The sequence below is a fragment of the Lipophrys pholis genome (genome assembly GCF_963383615.2).
Source record: "Lipophrys pholis genome assembly, chromosome: 16".
Taxonomy (NCBI): domain Eukaryota; kingdom Metazoa; phylum Chordata; class Actinopteri; order Blenniiformes; family Blenniidae; genus Lipophrys; species Lipophrys pholis.
Genome location: NC_137634.1, coordinates 7,637,909 through 7,653,629, shown reverse-complemented (window position 1 = coordinate 7,653,629; position 15,721 = coordinate 7,637,909). Strand labels below are relative to the sequence as shown.

Genomic DNA, 15,721 nt, shown 5'->3' with positions numbered 1-15,721 from the left:
GCTAAAACAATTCCATTTTGAGAATGTAAGGAGGAAAAAGTACAGATATTTGTGTCTAAACATATGAAGGAACAATAAGAAGGTATCACATAAATAAATACACAATTCAAACTATTTGTACTGTGTTTTCTTTATTTATTATTAAATCCACTTGTCCGGATGCATTTAAGGGGTTGAAATCCTGAAAATGATGGTGGAATTGGTTCGTTTGATCAAGAATAAAGTCGGAAAACTGGGTATAACCATTTTCTAATATTTTTTATATACACGTTTGACACACAAAAATATGTATGAGGGTCCGCAGTAAATTCAAGGTAAGTGTGAAGGAACAATAAGTTGTCAACAGAATATTACAAAATGCAAACTATTTGTATGTCAGCGTCTCTATTTTTTGTATCAATCCACATGTCACATATAGGTCAATAGGTCTATTTGATTCTATGTTGGCTCATCTGAGCAGCATGATTTAATCAATACAATTGACTGCATAATTAACAAGCACTGGATTGTTTTAGGGCCGCATACTGGTGTTGTGATTTGCATTTTTTGTATCAAAGTGAGAAGGTCGTGGGTTCAAATACAGGCCAGGCCTTTCTGTGTGCATGTGAGAGTGTGTGGTTGTCTGTGTCTCCGTGTTTGCCCTCCCCTGCCTTCGCGCATAGTTCGCTGGGATTGGCTCCGGTGGCCCATGACCCTGAACGAGACAAAGCGGTGTATAAGATGGATGGATTGTTTTAAGAATATAACATTAGCAAAGTAAAAATCAACACTTTGACAACCCCAGTCAGATCCCATTTCTGTATATGAATAAATGGCCAAACGGAAACCGATACTGTGCTATAGTGCTCTGCACTGCAGGCTACACACTTTAAAAATGCAGATTCACCAGTGTCAAAGTTCAGCTTGTGGAACAAAACACACATCCGTGTCGATATTTTCGGGGCGCAGTGATGCAAAGGCTGACAGTCTGGGGTTCATATATTGTGTTTTATCCAACTTAAATGGAGTGACACATTGTGCTCACCTCCCCATTTTTTGCCTGTCAGTCATCTTTACTGCAATGAATAAAGCTCTGCACCAGTACAACCTGTCACTCTGTCACTCAAATGTTTAAAAAAAGACTCGGCGTCACCGTTCAGGTGGAGTAGGGGAGGAATTCCTCTGTCTCATTTGATTTTTCTGTCTAATCTTTCATTTTATGTGGGCTCTCTGTTATCTCCCTGAAGTGGGAATCACATTTTAATTAGGTCTATCCTTGGTTAGCGGTTCAGCTTTGCATCTCCCTGTCCTCTGCGCTCATCCTATGGGCTTTGCTTGCTCGTCAGAGACTCTTAGTCCCCGCTCCCTGTCACAATCTAACATCTTGTGCCACCTTTTCATTCTCTAACTGCTCCATCTTCACTCACAATGTTGCTCTCCTGCTGCTGACAACAAAGAGCAGCCTGTCTCACAAAAACGTCTGTTCTGCAGATGGGAAAGAAACACAATAAACAGCCACAACAATAGGGGGGAAAAAAGGAGAAAGAGAAAATGCATATATTACAGAATCTAAGTGCATGGAGAAATTAAATTAATGTAGTCAACTGTTGGTTCCTGTTGGCTCCTGTTGGCTGCTGGGCAATCCACCGCTACCAGTGTGCAGAGTGACCAAATCTATCTATTGAACGTAACGTTTAGCAATCTGAGCTGTGCAGGGCCACGGGGAAGAGCCACACTGGAAAAAGTTGATCCTCTCCTGCAGCTCCACTTCTACATCATGGTGTCACAAATTAACACAAACAAATAAACATCTGCAATAGAGATGAATAAATCAGCTAATGAGAGCCAACACAGTTGTCTGGTAAAAAGACGATGCATCACAATGCAAGACACTATACTAATAATAGAACTTTGTCATCTGCTGTTTTGGCGTGACGGTGACACATTTTAGCCTTTGATCCTGCAATGTTTTGCGACTAGGGAGTGCTTGGGATTGAAATAGTCTTTTTTTTTTTGTGTCTCTCTTCACTTGAAAAAGCCAGAAATCTCTCAGCACTCATGATGTACAGTCCTGCTGACAATAGATACATCTGTGCCTTTTTTTTTCACTCACAGTGTGACAACATAGCTGTCAATGCTGATCAGCAACTCTATCAAGTCCTCCTCGCTGATGCATACCCCGTTTTTGTATGGGCCAGTGAAAGCAGCGCCGCTTAAATCTGCACCGTGGTGAATGCAGAAAAAGCAGAGCCTCCCCATGCTTTTCAGCTGAAGTCATAATAATGGGACGCACTAATGATGGATAAATATAAGGAGAGGGCTGAGACGTTCTGGGTAAGCAGCAGAATATTATCATAGAAAAGTGCGTAGTCCAACGAGTGGCGTGAATGCAAAATACTATAATAACTGAAAATGCACCATGTGAATCACTTACCATAGTGTGTTACACGACAGGTAATGGATTATATTTGGCAGCTTAAGGCAGCAAAATTGTTATTATGATACACAGTTCACAAAATGGCAGTTAGAGCTTTTTTCCTTTTTTTTTTTTTTTCTAATACTACCCTATGCTGAGACCATCAGCGCTCAGCCTGTGGATTGATCACTGAGCCTAGAAATTATGGCACCTGCACACCTAAGCTGCACGGCAAGTTGCCTGCAACTAGAGGCAAAGAAATGTTTAGAGTAAACACACTGTTGTCTGCACAGATGTCATGGTTCAGATTTATTTAGAGGGCAAATGCTCCATTAGTTAGGCTTTTTAATTAGCACACTTGTGAGAGTGGGTCATTAAGGATGTCTGACAGAAGACCTGCTGATGAGGGGGATGGAGGCACTGCTTACTCCGGCCTCGGTACCGCACGCACGCATGCACATCCACACACACACACACACACACACACACACACCCACACGAGTGCGGATCTGCTTAAAAACCAATAACATTCCCCCACAGTCATCAACAGACACGGGTGCCACAACATTTCCACTCCGAGACGGCCACAGAGCACAAACAAATCTCCCACAAATGTCTTCATCACTGGCGACAGTGCACACACATCGAGGGGCTGTTGGAGACATTTACATTCAAATACATATTCATAAAGAACATGCTGGAACAGGGGAGGGCGGGGTGGGGGATTGTGACTGTACCATTTTCTGGGTGTTCAGTCTCTCCAATGCTGCCATCTGGAGTGGTCCTCTCGTAGTGGTCTTCAGGTAGGGTCAGCGGTCCGATGCGAGGACCGGACGATGACTTGCTGCTGGGAGTCTCCGACTCCTCCAAGCCGCTGTCATAGTAGCTGTGTTGAGAGGCATCCTGCAGGTCCTGCACAGGGTTGGCGGTGGAAAAGGTCACTCGCCGATGGGGATGCTTAAGAAAAAAAGAAGAAATAGAGACACAACAAATGAATTTCTACAGCAAAAAGAAACAACTCATTGCAACTCGTTCCCCTTGGCTTGATGGCTTCACCGTTATTTGTGTGGTATATGTTAGAGCTGAAAACTCCCCCATTAATACCTGGTGTCTGCATTTCATTGGCCTCATGAAGCTCACTCTTGAAAATTCACAAAATAACATTAAATATTAAACACTTTAAATATTAAAGTCTTCCGCACTATTATTATTCGGAGGATAAGGCAGACATATATGCATTGAGTGAGGTTATTGACTTCAGTAAATGGGAGTGAGCAAATTAGCTGGAGGAGAAAACTCTGACAAATATCATGTATCGAATACTGACTGTATGGAAAAAGAAAAAGAAAATCTAAACGGACTGGATCATATTGTCCTGTAGAATTAATGCTGAAACAATGCTATGAAGTTACATTAAACTAAGAGTTTGTTAGGATTGGGAGTACCCTCTATCCTCTTAACGGTTATTTCCTTGACTACCTTGAATGCACCATGAGAAGCACTTACAACGTAGTGAAGTGAGTTCTTGCTGAAGATTCTAAATATGTTCAGACATGACTTTTGTGGATCTCTTTTGTGCTAATGACTGCAGCTACCGTTCCTGTTTCCAGTGTTGAGCGAACATGAATAATAGGTAAAGGGTGCAAATAATGAAATAGAATCAGATCTGAGCTCAGTCTGTCTATTTTGACCACATGATTGTGTAGTAAATTGTAAGGTAAGTGCATGATGATATATCTAAATCCCAACATATCTTTATGATTTGTTCATCAGTTATTGCTTGCCATTTGTTTATTGACATGTACTTTCATTGCAGTCTAATACCAATCATAATGACTTCTGTTCATAATGTTGTTACAGACCACAGACTTGCTAAATACCCAGAGATTACATCTCTATCCTGAGAAATGATTAAAGTTGGTTTGTAAGTGGAACATAATAATTTGTTGATTGAGAATTTGTTAGTGCACAAATGCCACATATCCTTAGAGAAAGTATTCTGGCATGTTGATGGTGTATAAGATATCAAAGTCTGTGTTAATTAAATAGAAAGTATTGATCCATGGTGAAAAATGGAAACGCATGCATTTAATTTAGTCATTTTCTATTGGATTAAGAGCTCCTAATATAATACATGTAGAAAATTAGCAAGGCACATGCATTATGTGTCATTATCCGTCATTCCTACTATTTAATAATTACAAAAACAGAAAGTCGTTTTACGCATACTGCCTGCTTCCTATGTTATGCGGACACTGTCTATTTGTGTGGACATGAAAGCAAACATTATAAAACAAGCCTCACAGCTTGTCACAGAAATCGAGCATGCGAACAGTATTAGTATTGCCATTATTAGTCAGACAAAAGTTTCATTTTCTAAATCTGCTGCTGCCAAATGAATTCTGATGACAATGATTGGTACACTAATCAGTAGCCCCAGTGAGATACTTCCTATCTCCATATTTTAATATTTCTCTTTCCCCAGCTTTTGATGTTTAACTGAGTGGAAAGCCAGACAATATTTCAGCAATTTAACTAAAAATCAGTCCTAAGAAGATCTAAATAAGGCTAATGAAAAGAACAAAACAGAACACTGGAAATATGGTTAGTTTGCCGGCATTAGAACATTACTATAGCTTTTGCTGTGTTATTTTGATGTGACTTGATGAAAGAATAAGAAGGCGAATAAATGAATGAAGACACTGATGAAATCTTGAGTTTGAAGGCTTCAAGAGAAGCCGAGCAACATAAGAAAAATCATTTGAGATCACACCGTTTATCAAATTGAACGGCTTGTAAATACAGTTAGGAGACCATTAAATATCCTCTTCCAAAGATCGGTTTACTAATGGCTACTTACCACCGATCCACAACAGAAAGATGACTCCTTACAGTGCACACGCAATCGCACTTCTTTTTCCCCTCCACCCCCACACATGAGCGGCTCTCGTAAAAGTCAGGAAAGCACTGATACAGCAGAACAGTCCTGCCTCTGCTCCACGAGTCAGCCCCGATCAATAACCACGCGGCCTGCGCTTTCTACCATTCAACCACTTTTCTGGCAAACAAATCCATGCCAGAAATCATTGGAACCATCAGCTTTTTAGTATATATACACACACACACACACACACACAACCCAGACAGAGAGAAATGCTTTTAGAGCTTTGGTAAGTGCCATCAGTGGCGTTTCTTAATACCGTTACTGGGCTTCAAAAAAATGCTTCCAGAAACCTGTTCATCTCCCCATCATCTCAACCCGTCGGCCTGTCATATTTTCCGCACTGCACGGATGCATCTCTGAGGCTTTCATCTAAATAATGATTATTAGACTTCTGAAAGCATGTTTTTCTTATTCTTCTTCTTTTTTTCTCTTTCCCTCCAAGCAGCGCTTCTACATCACTGCTTTCATAAATCCTCCCCAGTATAGAGTGAAGAGAAAACTGCCTTGGATTTCTTGGTTATCTCATCTCTAGCATTTAATGGGATGTAAGCTTAATTTTCAAACAAGATTCTCCCCAAAAAATAAGAAAACAGGGACTTTTCATGTCTTGGATTCAGATGGTGATTTGTCTGTTTGCTGTGGAAATGAAAAAATAAATAGGGCAATGAGAGGTTTTGGTTTGTTTTCTTTCTATTAAACATGTTCTTTGATTAGTGCAGCTCCACATAAAACATTTTTAACAGTGAAATTGTGCTTATCAGTTCTTTGAGGAGCTGAACAACACAGACGTAAGAGCATACTGTTTATCAGACTAAAGAAGAATTTAAATTGCATGGATTGATCAAACAAGTTCTGAAATTATTCCAGAGCAAATTGTGAAAATAGAGCACACTTTACCAGGAGTTCTTAGCACCGGACCCATCCGTCAAACCGGGTGATGATGAATCCTACTTCCCTTTAAATAGACTTGTTGTTGACTCACGAAGCTGGACCAGACAAATTATACATGCGTTCCTAAAACATGATTGGTCGTCTCTCAGGCTTCACGACAATTTAAATGTAAGGGGGCATTTAGTTGTTCAAATATGGATCCTTGCTTAAACTTCTCCTCAAGGCATCACTCCAGAGAGTCAGCATGTTTCCGGAGTATGATAACTAGCTAAGGCTGCAGAGATGGGGAATAGATTCCCCTTTTAGTCAGAACACAAATCCTTTGCCAGGCCTTGGGGGGCTGCGGGGATGCGGCAAGACGGAAGGATGGAAGGGGAGGGGGAGTAGGAGGCAGCGAGCAGGAGAGGGGAGTTGGTCAGGCAGACACGGCCAGCGCTTTGGCTGGAGGGGACAAACAGAAGGATTAGATTCTGGGAGACTGGAGGCGGGAGAGCAGGGATTGTTCGGGCATTGTTGTAGGAGTGAGAAGCTATGGGGCTGAGAATGAAGGAGGGGACATTTACGATGACATCTGAATTCATAACCCCATTTAGACTGGGCTAAAATGGCCTCGTTTATAATAATGCAATCCCAAAGCAGATGGAAAGATACAGCAGGATTCTGGCTTCATAAGGGAACTAGGATCCATAAAAAGACAGTAATAAACAAGCAATTGTCCTCTGCTTACCTGAAGTTTTCAGAAAAATATAATAAATAAAACATTGCCATCCGCCATATGATTAATGCAACATATTGATAATCTAAAAGAGAACATGCTGGATATTGGTATTCCTCCATTGTGCGTGTCAAGTGTAGAAACTAACAGTAATCAAGTACCCTTTGGTGTCATAAATTTCCTCTTGATACTTCAGCAAACACACAGCCTTTCTTTTTCATAAATCAATGAAAACACACAAGAAAGGAGAGCGGCTGTTTTTGTGTATGTCCACCTGTTTGCCTGCAGCTATTCAGGAGCACAGATCTCACACCTATCTACACCCTAACCACCTTTTTCCCTTCAGAACTGGAATGTCTTGAACCTGATGCACTCAGGAAAACAGATGAAAAAATCAGCATGCTGAATGACAACCTTTCCCTTCGACTCCCGTTTGCGATCTCACAAGTACAAAGTCTTGGTGTTTAAAAAAAAGAAAAAGAAAAATGTGTCAGCACCTCAGCTGGTCAAATTTCAGAGAACAAATCAGCTGGAAAGGATTTCAGACACCTTAATGCACCCATCTTGTAGAATCAAAACGAAAGGAAACGTTTATATGAATGATTTCGGTCACTTATGGTAACAATACGAAGGAGGCAATGCACTGATTGTGACTGATATGCCATCTTTTTATGAGGACAATGTGGTTGATGATATCCTAATTGTTGCCATCTACCTACAGGGAAGCCTTCATGGAATTTTAAACGACAAAAATGTCAAATTAAACGGCCTTGTCACCGCGACGCAAGGAGAGAAGGTGCTTTGAAAGCTTTGTGATGTGGTTACGTAAGTTGAAAGCACTCATTGTTAATTAACAGAACTATTGATGTAGTATAAATGAAAGTCTACACAGAAAGACATTTGAGTTCACAGGCACTACAGCTCCCAACCTTTCGCTGAAGTGTAGAACATACACTACTCACAACCCGTTAGGTATAGCCAGCTTTCAGGTAAAATTTCAGTATGAACCCAAAAAGCACTATGACCTTTACAGATGAACTTAAGAAGGAAAACTTAAATTGACTTATTTTTGACAAGTCAAGCAAACCGTAAGTGTAACAAGTGCTACTACAAAAAGCATTAAATACAGACTCAGAGCCACAACTACCACACCTGAGTGAAATGCTCTCTCTGGAGCCTCCGTGCTATTACCAAAACTGTCTGAAATGTATCATAATATCTCTATCTAGTAGATTACCACTTAGGGTGAGACAAAATAAATAAATAAACAAACTTCTATCGGTGTAAGCAATTAAAATGACAAATCACTTGTCCATCAATATGGCTTCACTCACTAAATTACTGGTTGAGATAACCAGAGGGGAGGGTGACAGCATAAATGGAGGTGTTCAACCTGTCAATCAATTTGTCCTCAATTGTTTCAGATTGGTCGATTGCGGAAAGAAGGAGGGGACTGATAAAAAGAAATTGATGAAAATAAAATGGACTTGCTCTGTTACAGCGGATCTGCAACCAACCGACCCCCCCCCCCCCTTGTAAATTTTCTTTACAAAATACTGCTTCGGGTAGGTTACGATTTCAAGTGATTAGCCACGCCAGTGAAAAGACGCGCTTGAGGTGAGTGAAGGAGAACCCTGCTGCTCTGAACTTAAGAGTGCATTTTAGGTTATGTTGAGACTGGCAGCCGATATTAAATTCACAGCAGAGTGAGACATCAGAATATTTCATTCATCAATTCAGATTTAAGCCAAATTTACAAGGGAGTCGGTATCGGATTTAAGGATTGACTTTCAAACTATCACCGACATCATTCACTATTTGACTCTCAGCTGTGACGTCGCTTGTGGGGCACGGTTAGCCTGGTTAGCTGGCTGAAAGAAAATCAAATAAAAAATTCCTATACATCAGCCACTTCCGTCACTAATGTTGTGTGGTGTGATGGAGGACTTCTGCACTGAGACTGGATATTGCCACAGTGTGAAGAGAGGGGATACATCTCCATTATTCACCCAGCTTGTGGCTGGCTGTTTTGTGTCTGTACTGGGGAAGAAAAAAAGTGCCCCACCAGTGTGTCACTGGGCCTATTCCACAGCAACTCACACAGATGGGTTATTGTTAATGGTTATATCTAATCACTTGCAAATAACAGTGTGGACAGTCTGTCCTAAAGATTGGATTTGAAATAAAAAATAATGTATTTTTGCCTGCAGCTTGAATAAAGCAATAGAAAGAGATTTCCGGGGCAAATAGCTCTGCCTCAGCAACAAGGAGAGCATTTTTGGTGGCTGTGGAGTGCCTCTATTGCCACTGCTGATTTGCACTGCTGATCCCTGATGGGACAGCAGACCCCACTACTCTGTTGTGCTCTCACATTGCACCGAGTTCCCCAGTCCATTGTAAATGCCCTGGAGCTACCTGACACCACTCTGCCGTCAGGTGCCCTGTCATCCAGCCAAGCTTCGCTGATTGCCAGTGCACAGGGCTGCTGGTACTTATGCAGATGGGGAAGCTCTTCCATCTTCTGTGCCACTTTTTTGAGCAGATTCCCAGCAGACCTGCAGGTGAGTTAGATTCGGTGTGTGAATCTCTGTCTTGTGCTTCCAACTTTGCATTTGTGTTGTGTTGACTGATCGGTGAGTGAACATTTGGTCATCAAGCTGGGGCTTGCATTGTATGTACTTTAACTACACAGCAATGGATTGCTTATGAAGTGAAAGCTTAGTGGTTGACTATTGAACAGGCTGAGATCCATACAGTGAAAACACTGGTACCAGTCACTATTACCATAGTAATAACAACATTCACCAAGTGTACAATACATCAAATTATTATTTGACAGACCCTCTTGCCATGGTTTTTAATATATATGCTTTCTGTAATATGTCACCTGAGAACAAGTTTAGGAGGCATCTCTCACCCTCTGAATTGTAAGATGAAATGGTTGGAACTCCATTTATAGCACTCTGATTGCATCTCCATTTATATGCTTGCTGAAACATATCTGGATCACAATCAAATATTGCATCATTTCTTATGAATTAATCATAAAATAATCCTTTTAAATGAGTCAAGCGACGACATGTGCTAAATTGGCATATAGAAGTGAATATAGATCTGCCACTTATTTACGATTTACAAAATGTGCCACTTCCTATTACATTGCTGTGTAAAAGAAATCTTCTGCTTCCAAAAGGTGGGATAATAGAAACACACAATACATAAGTGACATCCTTTTTTTGTTTCCATTTTCATCTCATAGGGTCACAGCGACTCTGTCGCCAAATGTTGGCATATAAATGTTTCATTACACAGTCATATTGTTCAAGCCCAGTCACTGTGGCCAGTGGAACACTGAATATTGAGAATTCCTCTTGGAGGAGCAAAGCACAACATGGGCTTGGATTGCCACATTGCAGCATCTCGGGTGCAATTTGCAAGTGGAAAGTACAGCTTCTGCAAAGACAATTAGGGAGCAGTAGCGGGAGCAGTAGCCCACCCACCAATAAAAGCAAACTGGTAAAAAGGGACGCTTCAGAGGGCAAAGAGTGGAAGCTCTATGTTTCACACGGAGGCAGGTGGAGTGAGAGACAGAGAGAGAGAGAGAGAGAGAGAGAGAGAGAGAGAGAGAGAGAGAGAGAGAGAGAGAGAGAGAGAGAGAGAGAGAGAGAGAGAGAGAGGGGGGGGGGAAGAAATGAGGTTGTGAGAGCGAGCTGCTTTTTATTTACTTTACACTGGAGTACGTTTTCAGGTTCTGAAGCCAAAAAGCAATAGTATACTCAACTGGAATACTCTTAACTCTTCAAGCTGCACAAAACCTATGTGGCCCTGTTTATCAATCCTGAGTCAAGGTATATCGTATGTGTACTGGTGCTGGAAAGCCAGACTTCTCCTATTGAATCACGGCTATGTGTCTCTCTGATATTATGAAATGGGTTTTCTGCCCATGTTAAAGGAAACGGCTGATGTCTCAGTGCCCCTGTGATATGAAAAATTCAATTTAAAAGGATGAGAGAAAGAATGGTGCACGGCCTATTTTCATTCCCTCACACTGAGAGATATGAGAATGATGTTCTATTGTGTGGAGGAAATGATGCCAATCGTACTGCAGAGAAATTCCTTCATAATTCAATTCAATTTCTTCTAAATCCCAATGGCAAGCTCCTCTGCCAAAGAGAGGCAGGATGACTGAGACAAAAAGGGAGGGCTGGAGACTAAGATGGAAGGAGAGGGACTAAAGATTGAGACAGAAACAATGGAGAAATGGAGACAGAATCACAGGGAGCAGCCACACTTAGCTAAAGGTAAGAGCAGGAGACACTGATACAGAGTGGAGGGGAAGTGGATGGGAGAAAAATGTTTTAGTGGTGATTAATTTTGATCAGTGTGGCATTTTAAGTATAGCCAACTAATTTCCTCTAATTACCTCTCCGCGGTGTCTGACAGAAGCAGGGAAAATCATTTTGGGCGAGATCTAACAGGACAAACTTCCATTATTTTTTTTTGTGAAGTAGTGTTCAAAACTGGTACACCGGTGGATGGTACAGCAACAGCATACGCGTCCTCTGTTATTCTAAACATGGCATTAGATACAAAATGTGCAACTTTGATAGTGTGCAGAGAGCGTTTAACCGCAGAGTGGGCGCTGCAATTTCCATTTAGTTACAGTGTTTGTGAGTACATCCTGGCTCTGGCATTTTGGGCGTGTGTGCAGGAATCAATGAGCTGCCGCCTCTGAAGGCGCAGAAAAAATGAGCTGCACCACCAAATATGACAATGAAGAAGTACACCTCTCAGTGTATGCAGCAACCATAAAACCATAAAGACTAAAGCAGTTGCGAGGGAAATGCATATGGAACTGTTTTTATTTTCTATTCCACCATTATGTCCTCCATTCTCATCCCATCTACTGCTCTCTCTCTCTCTCTCTCTCTTTCTCACTATACACACACACACACATACACGCAGACCCCCACACACACACAGTTGTTTTTGTAGGTGCAATAGCTCCGAGGCAAGCAGCGTGGAATTGGAGTCTTCAAAGAGTCTTGGATTATCAAAGAGACACAGCTACCAGAAAACTAGGGGACACGCTGGAGAGGGGGAGGGAAGAACATAAGCGTGAGGCGGGGTGGGGGAAAGAGTGCAGAGGAGTCAGCATGGGTTTGGGTGGAGGATGAAGTGATCAGACAGGGGAGGGGTGGGGGTGAGGGGTGGATAAAGACCAGAAGTCCCTTTGTTCCCTGTACTGTAAATGGAGAGGGGGAAAAAAAGAAAAAAAGAAAAGAGGCTGGAGTAAATGCATTAAAAAACAATCACATAGACCTTAATGGTCTTGATAGGCAAGACTGGATTTGCATTCTTCACTGTCTGTGCCACCGCCTATTCCAGAGTATTATATTCGTCTTTCTTTCTTTTCTTTTTTTTTTTTTTTTATCCTACACAGTGAATTTCATTTCAATGGGAGCACTGGCCTTGAAATACCATAATGTTGTCACAGTAAAACCAAGTATTACTGCAGCAAGACCCACTGAGTGTGACTATGGCTACCACATCTAATGACAAATCTGACTGTTCATGCCATTCCATAAGAAAGGATGTGGGAGTGCTGGCGTAAATGCATCAACCTTTGACAAAAAGCTCTCAGTCAGCCCCTCTGTCCCACAATGAGCTATGGATCTACCCCCCCCCCCCCCCCCCCCCCCCCCCCCTTTTTTTTTTCTCCCATTATAGGAGCACTCCTCACAGTAGAACACATTTCAAGTGAGTGTATGAAACTGATTCTGGTCGGTGCGCGGCTGTCAGCTGCGGGGCGTCATCCGGGAACGATCCCGTCCCTTTTGCCACAGCTTCCGCACGCGAAGCCTCCCACCTCCGCTGACCTGGTTTGAACTAAATTACGTTCGTTTAGCGTCTGATGGGAGCACAAAGCGCTTTGAGCGCGCGACGTCAAAAACAAATCATAGTCGGAAAAAAAGTAATCTTCTTCTCCGCACAGGCTCTTCTTGGGGAAACTGGGTACGCTTGAAGAACAAAAGAGTTCCCCCTGCCGGCACCCATTTGGTGATTTTGGGGCCTGCTAAGATTGCACCGGTGGCGCAGTCATTTGTTCAGATACAGGAGGAAGAGTGGAAAGCAGAGTTGAGTCTATTCAGAAACAAAAGTAGGAAGTTATTTGTGCCTTGTGCTGTTTGAATAGAAGCAAATTGTAAAGAGCACCAAATAAAGTTTGGGCCGCACAGTGATGTCGTGGTTAGAACTTCATCTCTTCACATTTGCAATGACCGTTGTGGTGTACATTTCAAACTACAAGCACGGGTTTGTAAAGTCTGGCCCTTTTCACTTTAATTATGATAAAGTACATCTTTAGAAATTATATAGTATAGTGTTGATGTTCAAATCCTACCACATTGACGCCCTGAAACTTCCCACTTTTTCAATAGGAAATTCCCAGTTTCATATCATTCGATCTTTTGGGCTTCCCTCAAATTTCATCACAGAATAATATATCTCTGAGTTTGCGTGGTCATAAGGTTAACGTTAAAACATAAACAAGTGAAAGTGAAAGCTGTGTGACAATGCACACTCGATTTTGGTTAACTGGTATTTTTCTAATATAACGAAAATAGATAATCAAATGTAATGTGATATTCTTTAGTGTCAGAGGAGATTTGGAGGCGAGGGATAAGCTTTGGGGAAGCCAGAGAAAGGATCAGTGGTAAAACTTAATTACAAAGGGCGCGGGATTAAAATTTTTGATTGGTTTAGGGTTTAGATGGTGATGCCTTTCCACTGACACTCTCATTGTCTTAAACTGCGGGAATTAAATATGCTAATATGATTGAACTAATAGGGCAAGAAAAAAATCTTACAGAATGGACATGGGTGTTAGAAATTGACCCACATTGTGCCCCCCAAACTCTCACACTGCACGTGCGTTTCCCGAGACGATGAATAGTAACTCTATATTTGTTGGACAATTCTAATTCAAAATATCTGGTATGTCTTTATATATAATTGACAGTGCCCCCAGATATAACATCTGAAATAAAACTTTAAATTGCGGCCATGAAAATCTATTTTGTGGCCAAAAAATAGTAATTCCAGCCGACAAAACAAGTAATTTATGGCCATGAAATAGCAATTTGTGGCTATGAAATAACAACTCGTAGCCACGGAATTCTATTTTGTGGCCACGAAATATTAACTTCAGCCCACAAAATAGTCATTCGTAGCCATGAAATAGTAACTTGTGGCCACAATTGAAAGTTTCATTTCAGTTGTCATGGGGCTCTGTTCCATAATAATCTGTAACTGTATCAAATTTAATGGTTTTACGCCGTTCTTAAATAATCACAATTGTGAAGTTCTCTAAATTCTTTGACTGTTCTATGTACAGTAGTTTTTTTTTTATGTTTTTTTTTTTTTTTTAAACCAGTTATACATTTAATGCGTCCACACAGTACTTCTCTGTAGTGTGCTTTCAACAGAATTATGTTACTGCAAAGTTTTTAAGTGTCATCAGTGCTATGTCAGAGGTATACATCAATTACAAAAAGATCATCCTCTGACAAAACGTCCCCCTGAACCCCAGATTTTTTTCTGCTAATGCTCCACGAAGTCCTTTGGTGACCCTCTAAGGAGGCCCACCCCCAGATCAAACATGAATCAGCTTCCAAACACAGAAACCAGGAGTTTGAGAGTTTGAAATTAACTCACAAAATACAAAAGAGAACAAACAGCATGAGACGAACCACAGGAACACAGAGACGGAAAAGATTTGAAGGAGCTATTCTCTGACACAATGAGAAGGAAAATGTTAAAAACAGGCAGGTGCGATTGTAAGCACACTCTGAGGAAATGGTTGGGTTTTTTTTTTTTGTGTGTGTGACATGTCACGTTCAGGCATCATTTGTCTGACAATGTCACCTTTTATTAATGGACTCCATTTCAGGGAGAATCGATTGTTTGACGGTCCAAATATGTCAAAAAATAAAAAATAAAAAAAAAGTACTCCTGGGGGTAACTTTCTTTTGCACATAAAAGAATCTGCTCCAAGTGAGAATAATTGCATTGCATTGTTTTTGTTCTATTAGCGAACATATTGTCTGAATGTGCAGTGGCATGTAAGTGAATTGCTTTATTTCCCATATGTAAAGCACTATTCACACTGACTCATCCAGATTTTTATTTTTTTTTATTATCACTTCCTCTCCGTGTGATGTAGCCCTTTGAATTTATTATTTTTTCCACCTCCTTTCAGTTGATCTGCTGACCCAGACATTAACACTCCCGTGAAGGCCAACGTGTGTTTGCGGCCTAAATAATTTCCAGCAGCCACAACAACAGTTGCATTTAAAAAGAGAGCTGCTGTGCATTAGAGAGGCTACATTGTACCTTGGAAGCGCGCCAGCAGGGTGGAGAGTTACTGAGAAGCACAGAAAGGCTGGAGCAAGTAGACAGATGTACCATTTAAAGGAGAGCGGCTAATCTTTGTTCTCATTAGAGCGAAAAGGCTGGACCGTGTTTCTATACAGGAGGTTGTATTTGCCTGTTTTGCTTTTGCATACTTAAACAATATAACGCATACAAGATTGGACCTCAAGCCGACTCAATTAATGAATTGCCTCCTGAATCGACATGGCACACAAAGAGTAATTGTCGAACTTAATGCATTATTTCCATCATGAGAGTCACTCTGTCACCCACTATTTTAACTGTGGATGACCTTCACCACACTTAAAAACGTGGTGACAGTGATTTTAATGCTGTCAGAATG

The 15,721-nt window shown here is 41.2% G+C and overlaps 1 protein-coding gene across 1 annotated transcript in view; it reads right to left on the bottom strand.

The window, feature by feature from the left end:
* Positions 1 to 2,533: 2,533 nt before the first annotated feature.
* The window catches only part of pcdh1a (protocadherin 1a), a 75,122-nt gene continuing 61,934 nt past the window's right edge, over positions 2,534 to 15,721 (bottom strand). The window contains exon 4 of the mRNA XM_080484036.1: positions 2,534 to 3,352. Within this exon, the coding sequence (XP_080340162.1) occupies positions 3,017 to 3,352 (336 nt within the window). The 3' untranslated portion in view covers positions 2,534 to 3,016. The remainder of the gene's footprint in view (positions 3,353 to 15,721) is intronic.